General features: G+C 36.8%; 1 protein-coding gene across 4 annotated transcripts in view; it reads right to left on the minus strand.

Annotated features, from left to right (window-relative positions):
• LOC141424793 (uncharacterized) overlaps positions 1–20,752 on the minus strand; it is a 352,524-nt gene that overhangs the window by 110,235 nt on the left and 221,537 nt on the right. The window contains exon 4 of one of the 4 annotated variants that reach the window (XM_074078898.1): positions 18,782–20,432. The exons of the other annotated variants lie outside the window; for them this stretch is intronic. Coding sequence (XP_073934999.1) covers positions 19,972–20,432 — 461 coding nt within the window. The 3' untranslated portion in view covers positions 18,782–19,971. Of the gene's footprint in view, positions 1–18,781; positions 20,433–20,752 lie in introns of those variants that run through there. 4 annotated transcript variants of the gene reach the window in all.

Consider the following 20,752-nt stretch of genomic DNA (forward strand, 5'->3'; position numbering starts at 1 on the left):
ATGCAAAAGGGGAGATAATAACAAACACCATGGAAGTCTAGGAAATCATCAGAGACTTCTTCGAGAACCTATATTCAAATAAATTTGAAAATCTTAAAGAAATGGACAGATTTCTAGATACATATGAGCATCCAAAACTGAACCAAGAGGAAATTAATCACCTGAATAGATCTATAACACAAAATGAAATTGAAGCAGCAATCGAGTCTCCCCAAAAAGAAAAGTCCAGGATCTGATGGACTCTCTGCTGAATTCTATCAGACCTTTAAAGAAGAACTGATACCAACCCTCCTTAAGGGAAAGGGAAAGAAAACTGCCAAACACATTTTATGAAGCCAGTATTACACTTATCCCAAAACCAGGCAAAGACACCTCCAAAAAGGAGAACTATAGGCCAATCTCCTTAATGAACATTGATGCAAAAATCCTCAACAAAATAATGGCAAACCAAATTCAGCAACACATCAAAAAGATTATTCACCATGACCAAATAGGCATCATCCCAGGGATGCAGGGGTGGTTCAACATATGAAAATCAATAAACGTAATAAACCACATTAACAGAAGCAAAGACAAAAACCACTTGATCATCTCAATAGATGCAGAAAAAGCCTTTGATAAGGTCCAACACTATTTCATGATAAAAGCTCTAAGAAAACTAGGAACAGAAGGAAAGTCCCTCAACATTATAAAAGCTATATATGGCAAACCTACAGCCAGCATTATACTTAACGGAGAAAAACTGAAACCATTCCCTCTAAAATCAGGAACCAGACAAGGATGCCCGCTATCTCCACTCCTGTTCAACATAGTACTGGAATTCCTAGCCAGAGCAATTAGACAAGAAGAAGGAATAAAAGGAATACAAATAGGTAAAGAAACTGTCAAAATATCCCTATTTGCAGATGACATTATTCTATACCTTAAAGACCCAAAAAACTCTACTCAGAAGCTTCTAGACATCATCAATAGCTATAGCAAGGTAGCAGGATATAAAATCAACACAGAAAATCATTAGCATTTCTATACACTAACAATGACCACACTGAAAAAGAATGTATGAAAACAATTCCATTTAAATAACCTCAAAAAAAATCAAATACCTAGGTGTAAAGCTAACAAAAGATGTGAATGACCTCTACAAGGAAAACTATAAACTTCTGAAGAAAGAGATTGAGGAAGATTATAGAAAGTGGAGAGATCTCCCATGCTCATGGATTGGTAGAATCAACATAGTAAAAATGTCTATACTCCCAAAAGTGATCTACATGTTTAATGCAATTCCCATCAAAATTCCAATGACATTCATTAAAGAGATTGAAAAAATCTACTGTTAAATTTATATAGAAACACAAGAGGCCACGAATAGACAAAGCAATACTCAGTCAAAAGAACAATGCTGGAGGTATCACGATACCTGACTTCAAATGATATTACAAAGCAATAACAATAAAACAGCATGGTACTGGCACAGAAACAGACATGAAGACCAGGGGAACAGAATAGAGGACCCAGATAGGAAGCCACACAACTATAACCAACTTGTCTTTGACAAAGGAGCTAAAAATATACAATGGAGAAATAGCAGCCTCTTCAACAAAACTGCTGGGAAAACTGGTTAGCAGTCTGCAAAAAACTGAAACTAGATCCATGTATATCACCCTATACCAATATTAACTCACAATGGATCAAGGATCTTAATATCAGACCACAAACTCTAAAACTGATACAGGAAAGAGTAGGAAATACTCTGGAGTTAGTAGGTATAGGTAAGAACTTTCTCAATGGAACCCCAGCAGCACAGAAACTAAGAGATAGCATAGATAAATGGGACTTCATAAAACTAAAAAGCTTCTGCTCAACAAAAGAAATGGTCTCTAAACTGAAGAGAACACCCACAGAGTAGGAGAAAATATTTGCCAGCTACACATCAGACAAAGGACTGACAACCAGAATATATAGGGAACTCAAAAAACTAAACTCTCCCAAAACTAATGAAACAATAAAGAAATGGGCAAGTGAACTAAACAGAACTTTCTCAAAAGAAGAAATTCAAATGGCCAAAAAACACATGAAAAAATGCTCACCATCTCTAGCAATAAAGGAAATACAAATTAAAACCACATTAAGATTCCACCTCACCCCTGTTAGAACAGCCATCATTAGCAACACCACCATTAACAGGTGTTGGTGAGGATGCAGGAAAAAAGGAACCCTCTTACACTGCTGGTGGGAATGTAAACTAGTACAACCACTCTGGAAAAAAATTTGGAGACTACTTAAAAAGCTAAACATTGATCTACCATTTGATCCAGCAATACCATTTGATCTTATTATTGCTTATACTCTCTCTTTAACAAAATTAGAGATAAGGGAAAAATAGTTTCTGCTGGTATCGAAGGGGTTGGGGGGAGAGGAAGGGGGCGGGTGGGTTGTAAGGGAGAGGGTGGGGGCAGGGGGGAGAAATGACCCAAGCATTGTATGCACATATGAATAATAAAAAAAATTAAAAAAAAAACATAGATCTGCCATATGATCCAGCAATCCCACCCCTAGGGATATACCCAAAGAAATGCGACTCAGGTTACTCCAGAGGCACCTGCACACCCATGTTTTTTGCAGCACTATTCATAACAGCCAGGTAATGGAAACAGCCAAGATGCCCCACTACTGACATGGATCAAGAAAATGTGGTATTTATACACAATGGAATTTTACTTAGCCATAAAGAAGAATGAAATCTTATCATTCGCAGATAAATGGATGAAACTCGAGAACATCATCCTGCACGAGGTTAGCCAGGCTCAGAAGACCAAAAGTCGTATATTCTCCCTCATTTGCAGACTTTAGATCTAGGGCAAAGGCAGTAATGTTGTTGGACGTGGGTCACACACTGAGGGGAGAGCACATAAGGGAGGAATGGGGATGGGTAGGAAACTCAAAACTTGAAAGTGTTTGATGTCCCCACTGCAGAGAAGCTAATACAGTAACCTTAAAGTGACAGAGGTAAATATGGGAAGGTGATTGGGAAGTAGTGTAGAGGTCAGGTATAGATGAATCAATTTGGGTTGTAATACACTTGTGCATGGAAGCAATGCTAGGAATCTCTCTGTGTAGCTATCCTTATCTCAACTAGCAAAAATGTTTTGTCTTTATTATTATTGCTTATGTCTTCTCTTTAACAAAATTGGAGAAAAGGGCAAAATAGGTTCTGTCTGGAAGCAAGGGAGGTGGGAGGAGAAGGAGGGGGCAGGGGGACAGGGGAGAGAAATGACTCAAACAATGTATGTTCATATGAATATATGAATAAAGAGAGAGAGAGAGAGAAAAGGAAGGCAACCAAGTCAGCTAGGCCTTGAGGAGCCAAATGCTCAAAAGAAATGAGCTGCCCACATTTACTTCCACATCTCTTGAATCATTTACCAAGTCACAAGTCAGAAAATAAAATCCCAGAAGACAGAGGCAGGCTTATGGCTTTTACATTTTTCACAAGGCAAAGGGAACTATTGGCACTTGAAGATGCCAATGCAGTAAAGAATGAAGGACCCCATTCTGGGAAAAAGGGGGAATCTTGGAGAAATTAGGCCAAATTTGTGTATGAAATTTCCCCTTGAGACATTTATCTCCTAGACATGCTTATATGGGGTAAGCTAAAACAAATTATCTGAAGAAAATGCCAGATAGCAGTGACTGGGAAACTAAGTGGCTAAGCAGAGATTTTGGCAGTCATCTAGTACTTGGTAGACAGGTTGAATTTTATAGTCCAATAAGGTTGATAAGACCTGGGAAAGACCATCATGCTTTCAGCTGAGAATGCAGAAGAATAATTTACAGAGAGTTGGGACTAATCCATAGCATTAAAGAAAATGGTCATTGGGGAGAACATGTATAATCCCAACACTCAGGAGCAAATAGGTTGTGTGCTGCAGGCCAGCCTGAGCTACATAGTGATAAGTTCCAGGCCAGCTCAGGTTACATAGTTGGAATCTCTATAAATAAATAAATAAATAAATAAATAAATAAATAAAAAGACAATCCCCAAATAAACCATGTTCTCCTTATTTATTACTCTTTTGCAAACTATCTCAAAACTTAGAGGCTTATGGCAATAAGTTATTACCTTTCACAGTTCTAGGAGCTAACAGACTAAGCTGTGTGGTTCTTGTTTGTTTGGTGTTTAAGCACAATCATTAAGTGTTTGAGGCTACAGTCATTTGAACATTTCTCTTTCTCTGCTTATGTATCTGGAGGCTGGGTTGGGAAAACTGCAGTAGCTAGTGAGTGGTCAAGCACTTATTTCTATAGAAGTCCTCTTTATGTTACTAATTTGGGCTTTCTTATAGCATGGAATCTCAGTGTTGGCTTCACCCAGAGAGGGTATTTCAAAAAACAGGAGGTAGAACTGCCAGTCTCTCAAGAATTAGAACGTAAAATGACCAGCATCACTTTTGCCAGTTTATATTGGTCAAAGCAGTCCCAAAGGCTACCCACTTGTAAGACTAAGAGAATTAAATTCCTCAAGTCAATGGCAGGGATGTCAACGAATTTTAGATCTTCTTTATTATACCACAAACTGGCTCTGATAAAGTGTTAAGCTCAAGTTCAATTGGATAAAGTTGACCATCACATATTTGACTTGGTTTTCAGAAAAATATCAATTCTACAAGGAGGAATACTACTTAATCCAGAGACCCTACAATTTTTTCATGCACAGTGTTTGAAATTCAATGAAAAATTGCTTGGAGGGCTTAGTTACAGGACCAAATGACCAAAACCTAAGAAAAAAGCAAACATGAGAAACAAGCTCAGATCTTGGAGTTATTCCTTAGGAAATGAAAAAATAATTATGATGGAAAAAATAAGTAAAATAATTATGACAGGTTAGTGGAGTGGTTCAAGTGGTAGAGCACCTGCCTAGCAAGCATGAGGTCCTGAGTTCAAACCCCAGCACCATCAAAAGGTAAATAAATAAAAAGAAAATTTTAAAATAGATAAAATAATTATGACTGATATGATCAAGAAAAAATGATGGACTTTTAGCAGAAAACTGGTATTTACAAAAAGTAATAAAAGCAAACAGAAATTCCAAAACTTAAAAATACCATGTTGGATAGTATGAATTCAACAGACTAAATATAAAATAAGACTGGATCATTAGAATGAACTATAAGTTAGTAGAAAAATATCTAAATCTAAACATACAGAGAAGAAAAACATGGAAAATAGAGAATATGTAAAAGAAATATATGGTAGATGGTTAAAATGAGCATCATACTGTAGTCGGAGTTCCAGGAAAAGAAGAGATAGAAAGGAAACAATTTATTTGATAAAACATTTGCTGGGAATTGTCTGAAAGTTGTAAGATATCAAGCTTAGAGAGTCAAGAAGTGCTATACACACCAAGCAGGATCAACACAAAGAAGACCATATCTAGATACAATATACTCAAACTGAGAAAAAACAATGCAAAGAGAAAAATCTTTACAGTTCTCCCCAAAAAGATATCCTCCCTCAAAACAACAAGATCAACAGTTGACATTTTAACAGAAATATTGAAATTCAATAGAATGATGGATATTTTCAAAGTTATGAAAGATCACCTCAAATTTGCAGTTATATATATATATATATATATATATATATATATATATATAGTGAATATATCTTCATAAAGAAGCATAAGGACAGATTTAGACAAACAAAAATGAGAAAATTCATTTCCAAAAGATCTGCAGTAAAAAAAATACTTAAAGGAACACTTCATGAAGACAAAGAAAAAAAAGATCTGATAGGGAAACAAAATTATATAAAAAAAAGGAAGATTCCATGTGTGGGGGGATAGTGGAGAAATCTAAATAAATATTGATGATCTAGAAGAACAATTACGAATCTTGTGTGATTTAAAAATGCAAAGCAAGTTGTAAAACATGAGAAATAACATGGAAGGCTATGGAGAAAGGGAAAGAAATTTTAAATGCTGTTAGATAATATAGTCTGAAAAGCAATAAAGGGAACTGTTAGGAAGACTGTCATAAATTAAGAATGCACCTCAAAATGTCTAAAGTAACTATAAAACCCTATTAAGGAAAAATATATAAAAATAATTTTTAAAATACCTGATTCAAAACAAATCAAGACAGACTCAATTTTTTTAAAGATGTGACAAAAAGAAAAAAAATCAAATGATATTTTATAACAAATATATGAATAATAATAAATGTAAATGAATTAAATACTCTGGTTAAAAATCAAGGATTATTTAGAGTATATACAGAAGAATAAAATCCAAAAATATGTTCCTTATGAAGTGTAAACATTCCAAAACCCAGGCAGCCAGAGGAAAAAATCTGGAAGAAGTTATATTACTTCCACACTAACCACAAAAGGAAGATGGTATAACTCTTCTAATATAGGACAAAGAAATCTTTAAGGCAACAGTATTACTAGCCATGAAGAAAGCTATTTCATAAGAAAATAATCACATTACATAAAGCAAATACCAATAAAATAAAAGAAAAAATTAAAATGATAGCTGTAGGTTTTAACTCAATAGGGTCAGTGATAAAGAGAGCAAGTAGATAAAAAGCGAATACAGATAAAGACCATCTGAATACCATAAGTATTATCTTCAAGCATCTGGGAAGCTTGCCAGAATAGACATATGTTGGTCCATGAAATCTTAACAAACTTCAGAAAGGTAAAAATTTAATACTCTAACAAGAGTGGAAATAAGCTTTGAAATGAAAATAGAAATATAGCCAAATTTTAGAAATTAGGTAATGTTTCTAAAATCCCATGGTTCGAAGAAAAAAATACAGTATAAAGTAGAAAATATTTTAAATGGAATAACAATGAAAGTATAACATATCAAGATCTGTTATAGCCAAAAAGAAAAAGAAAAAAAACAATCTTTAAATGCCTATCTTAGAAAAAAAATATTTCAAGAAGAAAAGAGGAATAAGCAAAGCTTAAAGAAAATGAAAAGAAGTAAATAAGGATAAGATTAGAAATCAGTTTATATTAAACAAATATACAATAGAAAGAAATCAGCAAGGTAAAAAACTTGTTTTTTAGAAAGATAAATAAAAGAAGTAAGTTCCTACTGTTAGAAATAATAGCAATCACAAATCAGACACATGCTCAAAAGCTGATGGACAAAGCAAAATTTACTTCTGCAGAAGGGTGTGTGTGTGTGTGTCTGATCTAAGTCAGACAAGCCAGCACCTACAACCCTGGGGGATGGGGAAGCACCTCAGTTTTAGCCCTTATGCAGGACTGCCCCTTCACTCTAAGGAGGGAGTTGGGGTTCACAGTTTTTGTGATTGATTAAGGTTGAGGTTTAGGAGAGGGCACAGGAAAAGGGCAGACATGATTAGACAGCATGGACACAGAGTTAATTTGATTGGTGTACCCAGAGATACAAAGATGACCCATGAAGTGGGAATTCTAGGATTCCAGGGAAACTGAGGCCAAAATGACTGTTTGACCTGAAATGGCACCACCAAGTATATAATTAACCTGTGGGTCAAGGGGACCTGGAAGCAGAGATTCCTTTGGACAGTGATTATCCTAAGACTAGCAGTTGGAGTTTTAGGACATCTGATGACAAACAATTCTCTGCTTAAAGGCAAAAATTTTACAGCCAGGCAATGTGCCACTGAGCACATAGACAACTGTGAAACTAGCTAACACCCACACAATGACAGATATATTCCATAATGAGATACTGGGGGGTGAGGAGAAGAGGGTCAAACCTAGGACCTTGATATTAAGAGTTTCATGCTCTACTGACTAAGCTAGCTCTTTGACAGAAAAGACCCAATTTAGTTGACTCTACTTGTAGTGGTAGTTTATACATACCACTACAGATTAAGAGGAAACAGAAAATTGTCAGTATCAGGAATAAAAAAGGAGATACCAAAATAACTATTTAAAAGTAATAAAGGAATATTATGAAAACTTTGTGCTGACAAATTTTACAATATGAATACAATGTACAAATTTTATGAAAAATTCTTTGATAAAAAGAAATAGAAAATTTGAACTCTCCTTTTACCAAATAAGACAATTCCAAAAGTCAAATGTTTTTGCAAGTAAATTTTACCAAACACTGAAGAAGATTCACATCATTCTTATCCAAACTCTTACTAAATTCTAGTATTCTATTAAGTGTTAAGAATACAAAGAAGAGTAAGACAAGTTCCTTACCCTTCAAACCTGAATGGGGTGACAGACCTGCAAACAAATTACAATACAATGTGAAGGGCACAGCTGTCGAAGAATAAAAACTGCTCTGTCTGAATAAGGTTAATTCATTCTTGAGTGATATAAACAGCTTTGTAGGGAAGTTGCATTTTTGAGTTGGGTCTGTAATGCTAGGTAGGATAGCATGTCAGAGAGAAAGAAGAGCTAGATGTTCCAGGAAGGGAAAATAAGAACAGCTAAAGTCTCTTGAGTGATCACGGTATGCTAAAGGCAGGTGGGCAGTCTGGCATAACCGGCACAGGTACATGAGGCAGGATAACTTATTCTTTCACTTTTCTCTGTCTCTCTGTCTCTGTCTCTCTCCCTCCTCTCCGCTTCTCTCCCTTTTTCTCCCTTCCCTGCCCTTCTCCCCGCCCCAACCACCCCACTCTCTTTCTCCCTCCCATGCCTTCCTTCCTCCGTCCCTCCTAGTTTGAGAAAAAGCAGCATTTAAATAACCCCGGCTAGACACATGGGTATAGTGAGCATAGAAGAATGAGTACAGGATGAAATTAGAGACAGTTTAGGAAGTAGGGAAAGGAAAGACAGCCTTACCACTGTCCAAGCAATAACAATTGTACTGTGGTATTGACCCAGAGTCCCATCTATCCTTACCTCTATGTGCCCCAGTTTCTGCCACTTGGCTCCTGGTTGTGTTCTTCCTACTGACTCTTGCTCGTTTTGTGTCCAGTCTCCTGAAAACTAGAATACAATCTGCTAGGGTCGTGACTAAAATTAAAATATTATGAATGGATTCTTGTGGTGATAATATCCAGTTCCCCAAATTGGAATAGAAGATCTGCACTTAATCTTGAAAGCACTTCAAGGACAATCAGGTGTTCTGGAGAGATAAGGCTAATAACCATTAGAAGACAAAACAAAGTATCATATAATTATGCTATTATATTGCTGAGGCAAGCTTCCAAACATTCAGAAGCAAAATCACGGAGGAGGACACTAGGGTCTTCTGAAGTCAAGGAAGACCTCAAATGGGTGGTTTTTATAATGACCATCCGGGAAAGAACAAAGCATAAATAACTTCAAATGTAAAGAAACACAACTAGAAAATCCTGGGGGAAATACCGGAGGTAAATATTGATTATACATGTCACTTAGTCTATATTGATAGAAAACAAAACCAACCAATCAATATAGTTAGAATATTAGTTGACGCAATATTAAAAGAAAGCATCAGCTTGTTGCTTAATCAATTTTGTTTTTGACTGTGTAAGAGAAAGTGTTGAAGAGTCTCTTATCTTTAGAAAATTGGGACAGGTTCAGTAGTTATTCAAAAGGGTTTCAAACTAATAGCTTGAAATTCCCAGAAGTAAGACTAGAAATAGGGCCAAAGACCTTGAATGCTCTCTGTGATTTTTCCTTTGATTAATTGGCCTGTGCCAGACTTTTGTTGTGTTTTTGTCTGGGGTTTCTTTGGATGACATTCCTCTTATCACATATCAAGACTTTCTAGTGAGCTGCTGCTGGGTTCTTATTATTATCACCTCATGTGCATTCTTCCCAAGATGAAAACAACACGCCAACTGAAAATGCCAAAAATATTGGGTATATTTGACATTAGGAAATGCTTTGCCTCGTTTCAGCTAGTTGGCACTGAGCTATGGGTTAAAGTGGTTTGTTTACTGCCTGCAAACATTTTGTTGAACTGAAAAAAGTTTGTTGCCCTGAGAAAAATAGGTGCATGGAACTCACTTGCATTTAATGATAGAGAAAAACTGTGGTAAAGGATTTGGGTTGGTCCTTTTGAAAATTCTGGCTGTCATTTACCAGTTAAGTGTTTATCCAATGTCTATTGTATTTCAAGTATGATGTGCTTTGTGGGAATGTTTAGTGAAATGTTTTCCAACTTGAACATTAATGGGTACTCCTTTGACAAAATATTTTCTGGCCAAATGAGCTGGTAACCTAGACTTTTACCTTTGACTTTTAATGTATGTTAGCCTAATAACCTTCTTACAAGTATTACAACAGAGAAACCTGTTTCATGTTTCTTTGCTTAACCTATTTCTTTTTCTTAAATTTTTTTCTGGCCACGGACTTTTTATTCTGGAACATTCATTATATCTCATGAGATGGTCAAGAATTCTGGGAAAAGAGAATTGAATTAGCTCTCTCTCTCTTTAGTGGAAATGGAATAAATTTCATGACACATAATATATTACACAAGTCCTGAACAGAAATTGTTTTTGAGAAATTTGGTAATAAAGCACAGGTTAATGGCAGAAAAAGATCCATATAAACACTTAGCTAAAGTATTTTTTTTTCTCTAATCCCTTTTTCTCCTATCTCCTTATTTTAATCTCTGTTACCTTTCTTGGGTCTAAGGCATGGTGTCAACACAGAGTCAAAGTAGTTCCTTTTTCTTGAACTCTCATTGTCAGCCATACTTCCCCTTTCTCTTTTTCCAGTTTCTTTAATGATTTTTGATGTTGTTCACACAATCTATATTAAAAAGAGGTTTGTCTTTACATTCTCATTCATCATATATCACCAAGCATCATGAAGTCAAACTTGACAAGTAAACATGAAGGAATTATGTTTGGGGGGGTAGGTTCCCAATATGGCTAGTGGATGACCAGCTAAGAATCTGTCCCAACTTTGGAGACTGTCCTGAGTGTGTATAAAAGGACAAAGAATTGCCACCAGTACAAGATCAGGTAGTCATTCCAAGAGTCAATTGCATCATAAGTCCTAGGGGAGGCATAAGTCAAATGGTCTGGTGAGTTAACAGCACTCCCTGGGAGTCTGAACTGAAAAGAAGGGCATTGGTAGCTTTCAGAATCAGAAAATAGTGAAGTTTCTTTGAGAATAATAGTTCTCTTCCAACTTTGGACTTCAAAGTAAACTTTAAGGAAACATCTGGTTTTAGAAATATTCGGTGAATGTTCAGGTACCTCCAGCCATGGAGGATGGTGATATTTTGTCTCCTAACAGAGTTCAAAGTCAAATAAGGCTACTGAGCAAGTGCTTTAAAAATTTAAAAAATAAACACTGAACTATACTAATAGAATGTAGTATTGATAGTATATTTAGGTTTTTGTAGCTGTTATCTTAGTTTGAGAATATAATTAAAGATAAGTGCTTCCTCAAGTCTTGGTTCTCATGTTTTTTTTCATTAGAGGCCTACTGATGAGTACCTCACTAGAATCTTAGCCCTCAAGGGGGCATCTATTTTAAGGAGAGGTAGTTTTTAAACAAACATGATTAGTGTAGTGGTGTAATAGACAGCTGTACTTTGTATGATGGGTGCATAGTGATGAGATGATGGAGTCTTCATTGGGTTTTGGGAAAAGAGATAGTTTTGGTCATTTAGAAAAGGCTTTCAGGATGAAGAAACACTTGCATTTTTTTGGAAGAGTATAATAGGTACTTTATAGAAGAATAGTTTCATGTTATATGCAAGATAGGAATGAAAAGAAGAGAGTAGGAAAGATATTTCTGGTAGAGGAAGCAACACAAACCAAAACACAGGATCAGAAAATCTAGCAGTCCTATAAGACTGTGGCACAAAATGTAAGTGTACCAAAGGGTCAGGCAGTGTGTACCAACACATTTAGTGGCTTAAAATGATTCAAATTTATTATTTTACAGTTCAGTAGCTTAAAACTCCACACTCCACACTCATTGCATTAAAATCAAGGAGTGGCAGGGCCACATTCCTTTCTAAAGTCTGTTGGGGAAGAATCTGTTTCCTTGTGTTTTCTTTCTAGCTCTGGGAGGCCATCCATATTTCTTGGCTTACAGTCCCCTTCTTCTATCTTCAAAGTCAGCAGTGTATTAGCTGCTGAAATGTGCTTTTGTTGCACTTTTCTTTCTCTGGTCAAAGCTGGAAAAGAGTTCACTTTTAATGACTCATGTGATTAGTTTGAGCCTATCTGGATAATCCAAAATAACCTCCCTATTTCAATGTTTGTGCTCTTAATCACTGCTACAAAATCTCTTTTACTATGAAAGGTAATGTTCATAGGCTCTGGGGAGTCATTATTTTGCCTACCATGGGTAGTAATGGCTCTGATGAGGTTGGGAAGGACTTTGTGTCCTGCCATGCTCAGAAACAAGATTCTGAGTTCCCTTTCCTAGTTTTGATTGACTCCCCAGCCAATGCTCTGCTATTTGGGGGCTTCAGCCAGTCTCTGGTCTCTGTGCTTCCTTGATAAACAGAGTGATTAATAAATGATGGTTTTCACTACTCTCAGTAGTACCCTTGACTCCCAGACAATTTAACCCCTGTTCAACAGTAATTAAAAAGCTATTTGTCTCCTCTTTACTATTTATCTGAATACATACATACTCTAATATAAAAGGGACTTTCACTTCCTAGAGTGTTTACTAAACCTTGTTTCTGCCAGCTGTCAACCACCCTTTCTTTTACATTTAAAGAGCACATTAAAAAAACATATGCCAGATTCCACATATATTTTCAATTGACCTAATTATATGAATTTATAAAGATGAAATTTGGTCCCAACCCAGTTCTTTAAGTTATTTTTCTGTATCTTATAGGAGAAATCATTTAGAAAATGTAGTATTTGTCAAGCTTTTGTCTTCTTTCCACACTGTTCCCATGTTCAGTAAATCTTCTTTAGTGATATCTCCCATTAGAATAAGTGATTCTTAGTGGAACATAACACAGAGTTAGACAATAACTAGTCAATGCCCATAATTTTATGAATGAGGGAACTGACACCTAGATAAGTTATGCATGACCAACCCGATGTCATGTAGCTACTTAGTTAGAAATCCAGGATTTGATCCCAACATCACCTCTGTCTACACATTTAAGCTTTAGATTTTACAGTAATTTAGTTTCAAATTTAATTTTATCCCACAGTTTCCAATTATTCCTTCTTTAAAGACAAAAATAATTTTTGACTTTTAGTCTCTCAGGGTTTTTTTTTTTTTTGTCTTAGTCTCATTTTGTAATGGCCTTACCTTCTTTTCCAAAAAAATAACATTTAAGGACTGAACACTGACATGCATCACTCTTTTTGACATGCACAGATTGGCTTTGTTGGCTTATGTTTAATTTTTTAAAATCTTTTTCTTTCTACATTTCTTGCAAGTTTCACCTCCACCTCACTTCCTCTCCACCTCTAGTTCTTTTTCCTTTAATAATATCCCACACCCCACATGCCTCCTTAGTTCTCCTGGGTCTCATCCCAACAAAGGCAGACACAAATAGCTGTAGCAGTGGATATTGATTTAGTTGCTTGGCCATGATTTTGCTTAGGTCTCCTCTGAGTCTTCCCCTGCAGATGCTTAACTACTTTTCCTCATCCTTGCACTATTTTTTCCTCTCTGAAGAAAATGTACTGAGTTTTATCCAAGTCACAGTTTTCTGTCAGCATAAGCAGGGAGTTAGCTTCCTAAAAAAGATGGCTAAATTGAGCATTTATGTAGGACTTTCCCCCTCAGCAACTGAAACTCTTCCTTCTATAGGGATGAGATTTGCCATCTTTATTACACTGCTGATAAGAAATGGAGATAGGAAGTAGGAGTAGAATGATACTAGAAGGTGGAAAAAAATATATTATTGCTTACAGCTTATAGATGGAGCAATCAGAGTATATATTAGACTTATCCAGATATTTTGCTTTATCATTTGGGGCCAGATGGGGAGTCATAATGTTGGAAAATTGATCAGCAGATTGGATTGTCAAAAACCAATCCAATTATCTAGTGAAGATATTTGAAATAGAGAGAATGTCTCAGCCCACAGATGAGAACATTCTAATATTTAGGCAAGTCCAGCTGCTACAGAATGTAGCATGGTACCTTCATAAAAGACACTGTGGATGACTGCAATGTCGTTCATTCAGAACCTATTCTTCTGCTTTTTCCTAAACCTTCACGAGCCTCCATTTTCTCATCTGTTGAAATAGAAATATTACTTGCAGGGTTGTTTTCAGGTTTAACTGATGAAAAGGGCTTTAATGCATTCCAAAGATAATGGAAAATATCCAATAGAGAGCAAGATATTTAAGACAGAAGAGAGAGAAGATAAGATGCAAAGCAATATCTCTCCCAGTAAAGCATGGTGGGATTGATGGAGGATTAAGCTTAGTAAGGAAGGACAATATTCCATAGCATCATGAGACATGATGCAAAAATGACTACATGAGTATATGGTTTTGTAAATGTGGTATGGGAAATTACAAGATGGTCCTCTCAGAAGTTTGCCTTGAGTGTTGGGGCAGGGGGTTGATGAAGTTGGAGGGTTGAGGATAGGAGAGAAGCTATGGAATCCTCATCATTGAGAACAGGGGAGAGAGAGACAGTAAAAACTCAGTGGACTTTCTTGGCAGTGTTTTGTGTCTGTTTAGGATGCTGACTGTTAACACAGAATGGCAACACTCTGCCTTTTTGCATTCTCTGCAGTCATGCTCAGCAATGTTGGTTGAAGTTGTATTGACTGAGAGGGGCCAAGTAAATATGATGAAAGGATAATGGAGCAAAGGAATTGAGGAAATTGATGAGCACGGTTGAAGTAACAGAATATTGACTATGAGTAGGATAGGGAAGGAAGTAAAGAAAGGAAGACACTGATACTGTGAGTAAGTTGGATAAATGAGAAGTTATAAGAGTAGTCAAATGAATTCCAAGAGCTGGTTGAATAGCAGTAACTGAATGAACCACCTGGAAGGGTAAGAATTGTGAGGTGTCTGCTTTCTTAAAGGTAGAACAAATGTTATGGGTGACAACACATTACAGAGAAAGGCAATGGAAATACATGACTAAAGTTTGGAGTGGAGAGATCACTGGAGAGGAAAATTCAAGGAACTCCAAGGTATTTGTCATTAAAATAGACGGCAAAGTCACCTACAATGTTGATGTTAGGTTCTGGGCATAAAGACCAAGATCTGGTAGATAACAACAAGAGGAGTTAGGAATGATAGAACTGAAAATAAGAGTCTCAGTGGAGCAGAGGTTTTTATAAGAGGGTGCAAGAACAATAGTCTGGAAATGACAATCAAACAAGGAGGACATTGCATCTGCCTCCAGACTCTGGAAAATATGATTAAGCAAATTCTCCTTGAGAAAGTTGTATGGGAAGTTTTATCTTCAGAACAGCCAGCATTCTACAAAATGGGAACAATAATTACCTGTACTTTAGAGTCATTGGAATTCAATGAGATTGTGTATATTGAAATACCTGCCCCATACAAAACAGTGGTTTTAAAACAATACAATTTCCAGTGCAGCAGACACAATGCTAAGTGAATTTTGTGTATTATAGCATTTAATTTGGATAGCCATGAGGGAAGTTTCTATTATGTTCTGCATTTGTAAATGAAGAGCCTAGGTTTTGGAGGGCACAGGTATTTCAACTTAGAAGTGGTAAATGTTAGCCCAGGAAGTCTGGAGCTCAGAGCCTCCACATTTAAACATTACTTCATACTGGTTATTTTTGTTTGGTTTGGTTTTGAAAATAACTGTAGTAGGTTATCCATACGAATGAACTCAAGGTATGAATTTTTAAAAAGATAATTAAAACTAAGCTTAAATTAAGTTAGGTTCTGGGCAAGGCAACATTTGGGGGCAAATATGAAAATTCTTAAAACTGTAGCACTTACTATATTTTCAGAATGAAAATCCCACCACCACCATACCCTACTTATGAGACTAGGAATAGACATTAAGGCCAGTCAGTAACTTTATCGAGCTTGGTGTCTCAAGTTTAGTCTACCAGGCTAATTTGATCTATTTTATATAGATTGATGACTATAAAATAACAGTGTGTGTTAGGGAAAAGATGAAAATGAGTTTGGAGTAAGTGTTGGCAGATGTGGACTGATGGGAGGACAAGTGAAGGAAAATTAGGGGGTTTTAGTCATCTGCAACAACTTGATGTGGATCAGAAAAGGGCAGTGGGTATTGCAGTAGGAGAATTGTGTCTTGCTTAGGGCAGTGCATCCAGTCTTTTTTTTTTTTTTTTTTTTTTGGGAGGAAGGGACATCCAGAGCATAATTTAGAGTTCAGAATTTCAAAGAACTCCAAGCTCTTCATTAGGAGAGAAAATGGAACAGTAGAAATGACCAAACCTCAAGAACATATGTCTGACCTTCAGTGATTCATTTGGACCTCCCCAGTCCTCATTTAAATCACATACTGAAATTCTGAGTAAATATGAATTCTGACATCTGGACAATGCCATTGTCCATGGCTGTGGGCACTGTGTTAAGATGGAAAGGGTGTCCAGGGATTCTGGTTTAAAATAATGACATTCCTGGTCATTTCTGGGATTAAAGTGATGGTGAGCATCACTGTCTATTCTAATGGTTAAGACTAGAGGAGAGATGATTGTGAGAAAGGATTAATTGAACAAATATTAACAAATGCACTTAGTTACTTTTTCATTTATTTGTTCTAACTCTGAAGGGAATAAAATAGAACTTCAGCTGATCCTCCAATCCTTCAGGATCCTATAGTATTTTCTTTTCTTGGTTTGCTGGGACAATAGTTGCCCCAGGGTAATAAATAAAGGTGCTACTTTTCCAAATTATGGAACCAAATGACTCACATAAATCTGTTCATTGGCTGAAGGTACTATTTTGAGAAAAGATTTTTTTTAAATTTCTTTTATTCATATGTGCATACAATGTTTGGGTCATTTCTCCCCCCTTTCCCCTGCCCCCTCCCTTTTCCTCTGCCCCCTCCCTCTCCCCTCACCCCCTCGCTACCAGGCAGAAACTATTCTGCCCTTATCTCTAATTTTGTTGAAGAGAGAGTATAAGCGATAATAGGAAGGACCAAGGGTTTTTGCTAGTTGAGATAAGGATAGCTATACAGGAAGTTGAGTAAAGATTTTTTAAAGGAGAGTTAGAGTCAGAGCTCCAGGGAAATTTTCCCAAAGTACTCAATGAGAACTTATAGGCAGCCGCATCTTTCCTTTGCTTTAGAAGTCCAGACCCTGAAGCATTATGTTCTGAGAATTCTTAGGGAAAGACTTTTCCTGGCAGGTATTGAGATATTTGGTTTGTTTTGACTCTTAATGAGCCCAGGAATTTTAATAGGAGTGTTTCCATGAAAACTACGTAATAAAAAGATAAGTATGGTTAAGTGCGGTCCCATGAGGTAGCTAAAAAAAATAAAATATGCACCTATTGGAAAACTTAGTGCTTCTGTAGCCAACTCTGCCAGGTTCACAGAGGAGGCCTTTCTGAAGAGCTTTACACCAATCCTGTTTGTTCTGATTAGGATGGCAGTTCCTAGCTCTTTCCATTATGGTTTGTCAGTTTTTCCATTAAAGATTTTTGCCTTTTTTGGGACACAAATGCCTGTTGTCCTTCAATTCCCTCCAACTCTTGCTATTGCATGTAATCCAATGGCACGCAATGTACGTCCTGCACCACATCTTTGCCTAACTTTTTGGTGTGAAATTCCAAGTTAGTAAGTCTAGTCTTTGCCACATGATCCTGTACATCTGTTTTCAGATCCAGGAAATCCTTGGACAGAAAGCAGATCTGCTTTCTGTGATGTGAAGAGCTTTATACAAGGGAATAAGAGATTCCTGGCATGTAACCTGGAACAAGTTTCAATCGTTTCATTTCCTTTTGGAAAATGTTAAGGTCAGCACTATTGACCAGATGTACTTCTGTTACTATCCAGACTTATGAGTAAGGACCAAAAAAAAAAAAAAAAAATAGCTTGCTCTTGTCAGAAGGCTTAGAGTTTGGGTCCTTGTACCAATTAATGATATGACCTTGCATAATCATAATAATTTACACCCAGTGGGAAATGGTTTCCTTTTGGGTAAAATGAAATGGATGAGTGTGTTGTAATCTAAGTGTTTCCTAGCTTTAATAATTCAGAAAATTCTGAAGAAAATGAAAATGTCCTTACAGGTTTCAGGTACTACCTCATGTAACCAGTAGATGGCAGACTCGCATTATAGTCTGAAATTGATATCAAGCTATCACACTGGTTGTCCAGTGGTGACGAAGCTTGTCAAGGTAGGTACAAAATAATGAAAAACGTTGTTCTTCACTAACAGGTCCATGGACTTCTAGGCAAATATTCTCTATTTCCATTAAATTGGATGGGGACTCCACACTTGCACAATTGAGGTCCTTCTGAACTATACTTTGAGAGAAATGTAAGCCATTGGAGCAAACCATGTATTTCTTCTTTCACTTGGGCATTAATTAATTTACTTAATAATAATTTATGAATAGTGTTCCAGGTTGTGGGCTCAGTGCTAAGGATACTGAAATTAAAAAAGCAAAAACAAAAACAAAAAAAGAGATAGTCCTTGTAGAAAACTTATGGTCCAGAGATATAAGATAAGGCTTTAAGTGAACAGTTGTCACTGAGGTAAAGATCTACAGAGAAGTACATTAGACCATGCAGCACAAGTACTGGACGAGGGGTGAGAGGAGTAAGTTAACTGGAGAAGTACTGGATGTGTGAGAATGAGGAAGGGTTTTCTTAGCAAATAGGAAGTTAAGTGGGGAGAGAAGAGGTCCAGGAAGAAGAAATAGCATGTGCAAAGTACATAGGCAAAGAGGGTAAAGGGCATTCTAGGAGCAAAAAGAAACCAGAATAGCTGGCATGGCACTGAAGAAGGCACAGTGTGGTATGAGACGAGGCGATGACTAGATCTAACAAGCCCTCTAGGACATGAAAAGGAGAAAACTACTTTCATAGAATTCTTGATTTCCCCATGATGCTGCTGGCCAGGGTGATTTTTATCAGACTAGTTAGCTGGCATCTTAGTGGGTAGAGAAACCTGATTTAATAGTAAAAGTGAGAATAGGCTCATCTTGACTAAGAAGCTGTAGAGGAGAAAAGGGATGAAATGTTTCTTTACTCACCATAACAGTCATAGCCAACAACTCTCCTGTAACAACAGATAGGTTAATAAGGGAAAAGTGTACTAATGTTTTTAATCAAAGTTTTATGGGATACAGGAGATGTTGGAGAGGAAATCCCAGAGACCCAGGAAAAACTTTATTTCTGGGCTTAGGTTCATGAAGAATGAACAGTCATGTTAACATGTGATTGGACAAAGGGTAAGAGACAGAGTGGTGAAACTTTATGAGGCCTGTCCACATTCTTCTTGTCCTCTCTGTATAGTGTTCCTTCCTCCTAGAATGGGATTCCTTCTGGAATGAGAGTCTTCAAGGAAGAAGGATGTGATCTCTCTAGGTTTTATGACTTACTCTGGGGAAGAGGACTTTGAGTTTCTATGACTTGCCTTGGGAAAGAGGAATTCTGGTCTTTGTGACTCACTTTGTAGGAAAGAGGTTGAGGAGATGGGGGGCAGGAGAAGGTCAGAGAGACATTGCTGCTGACAATCTTCCAGTGTCCTTGAGGTCAAAGTACTCAGCATGCCAAGATGCCTTACTTTGCAGTATTGTGTTCTGAGGGTCAACAAAAGAGAAGAGCACAGCACTCTGCTGGTCAATATTAGCTTAGATTAGTTTAGATTAAAAGAATATTCAATGTGTTTCTAGAATTGATTAATCTATACTTTGCTGACCAGAACTCAATTTGGTAACAAGTAGCCTGTAAAAGTGAGAGAACAACCTCTCTTATGTCTGTGTTCTATTTGATTTATTCTCTTTTAACAGTAATTACATGCTGTGGGTCACACATTTGATTGTTACTTTCACTACAAGAATTTGCAACACTGTTCACCGGAAGAACCATGGAGCTTGGCAGAAGTGGTCTGTGCCATTCCTCATTTTCTAACTAATCCCTCACCTATCATGGCTCAATATCAGTTAAGCATTTGGTTTTCTCTGAGAATCTCAGCTCTTCAGTAACATGGCTGCTTAGCAAATGACACTGTAAATTAGCTCCCAGAGTGTTTCTCCATAGTAGAGGGAAGAAATAACATGCCAGTATGGATTTTCTGGCCATAAAACCAAGACAGGTATTAGATTTAAAAACATTATAGGCTGAAGACAGGCAACAACTTAGTTTTAAAAGCGAAATTAGGTATGCACACTGTTGTGAATCCTGGAGTGCCCACGCATTTGAAGGTAGTGAGCTCTGTGAGCTCACACAGCCAGCATATACACTGCTGCCTCCCCAGTTTTGTCTTAAATGCCAAGAATAGCAAGTATTGTATACCTGGACATAGCTCGAAAGCATGCAAAATCCAAAGTCAATGACTCCTTCTCGCTGCCCTTGTGTGGAGCTCAGCACATTTACGTAATGCAGTTCTGTATATGAGAAACCAGAGATGCTTTAGGGCTCCTGCGTATTCTTCATTTAGCATGTAGTGACATAGTCACGCCACTCAGAAAATAAATAAACAAACAAAGAAATAAATATTCAAAAGTGTTTATTTTTAGGCCCTGGTTATAGCTTGACAGAATATAGTCATTTGTTTTTACCTACCTCCTGGGTTGAGCTAACAATATATCTAACTGTAACTTACTAATAAACATAATGAAGATCTAGTTAGAGATATAAGCCCCCAGTGTCCTGGGCAGTTTAATTAGTATTAATAAATATTAATGTTCTAGATACAATATTATTA

Source organism: Castor canadensis, chromosome 7, assembly GCF_047511655.1.
Source record: "Castor canadensis chromosome 7, mCasCan1.hap1v2, whole genome shotgun sequence".
NCBI classification, from domain to species: domain Eukaryota; kingdom Metazoa; phylum Chordata; class Mammalia; order Rodentia; family Castoridae; genus Castor; species Castor canadensis.